The 1,460-nt window shown below is 43.7% G+C and overlaps 1 protein-coding gene across 1 annotated transcript in view; it reads left to right on the forward strand.

Moving 5' to 3' along the window:
• Positions 1–1,460, forward strand: part of Nlrp5 (NLR family pyrin domain containing 5) — a 24,851-nt gene that overhangs the window by 16,815 nt on the left and 6,576 nt on the right. The window contains 1 exon segment of the mRNA XM_031390914.1: positions 988–1,000. Coding sequence (XP_031246774.1) covers positions 988–1,000 — 13 coding nt within the window.

Raw genomic sequence — 1,460 nt, forward strand, 5'->3', positions numbered from 1 at the left:
GATTCCTAGGATGTGAACTCAGGTCCTCATGCAAACAACTTTACCCAATGATCTCAAGTTTTATGGTGGGTTTTTTTTTTAATATAAGATGGTATATTTGCAGTATCTTGCACATTCTACATTTTCTAATAATATAGTTAAGTATATATGGTATGTAATCACACTCTGTTATTGAATATGGACCAAAAAAAAAAAAAAAAACCTTGCTTTTCATGTTAATTTCAGGCACAGCATTTTTTCTTTTTAATGTTTGATGCAGATATTGTTGAATGTTCAGGTACAGAGCCTGTGCCTGTGGGTAGCCATCTGGGCTGAGTCCTGTCCCTCTTGGAAATCCTGTCTGTTTGCTTGGAGTGGAAAAGGTTTCCTTCAAATATAGTTGAGCTGTATTCCCTAAGTACCCTTGACTGACCAGTCTGAAGCTGTCGTTCCTGGTGACACAGGTTTTTCTTCCTGGGGTCTTTGATTGTACTTTCATCAGCCACTGAACACTGACTTTATGATTTCCATGGAACAATGCTTTCCTTAATGTCTACTGTGGATCCAACTGCTGTGGCTTGTGCCTGGTAAACGTTATCTAGCACATCACAGGGGACAGCCTAGCCTCCTGCTTAGCAATAGTGCACAACACTTTCTAGCTGGCATGTGTGTCTGTCAGAGAGGGGGTGAACATTCACATGTGGGACTCCCATCCGCATGAGTACAGCCATGTGCATGCCACACTGAGGACAGCCTCGGCCATTGAGTCTCACCTTCCACCTTCCTGAGGCGGGGCTCTCTGTTGTTAGCCACTGCATATGCTAGACTAGCCAAATTGGCAAGCTCTAGGTTCAAGGGAGAGACTCTGCCTCAATGTAATCAATCAAGTGGTGGAAATCCATCAAGGAAGACACCAACAGCCAACCTGCTAGCTTCTAGGCACTCCCATGTGCCATTAGCACTGCAGGGATTACAGATGTGTGCTGGAATCTAGGGATCCAGACATAGGTTAGACAATTGTCTAACAGGCACTCTACCCACTGAGCCATCCCTCCAGCCTGAGATTTCTGAGAACAGGATCTTAGGTAGCCTCATGAGACTCGTGATCTCATTCGAGGAACAATTCTCAATGGCCTACACACACATACACACATGGACATGTACCTATGAAAGGATTTTTTTAGGAGGCAGTAGTTGACTCAGGGCTAAGACCTCAGATACATGGTGTTGGAGGCTCCTAGGGACACCACTCATACAGGCCGCAGTGGGAAGACATTCTCCTTGGATGCTGTGTAACAGTAGTCCCAGGTAAATGTTTTAAAAACTAAGTTATCTTCAGCTGCAAATCTTATGGCTGACAAAGAATGAAATTCTTGTTATCTCAGATTAGCACAAGCTGCTTATTCTGGTTGGGGCATGAGGTGCTGCTTCTTATTCATTCCCTTTGAACAATTAACCCACCAATAACTTCTTGTGAATAA

This window comes from Mastomys coucha, unplaced genomic scaffold (genome assembly GCF_008632895.1).
Source record: "Mastomys coucha isolate ucsf_1 unplaced genomic scaffold, UCSF_Mcou_1 pScaffold21, whole genome shotgun sequence".
Lineage (NCBI taxonomy): Eukaryota > Metazoa > Chordata > Mammalia > Rodentia > Muridae > Mastomys > Mastomys coucha.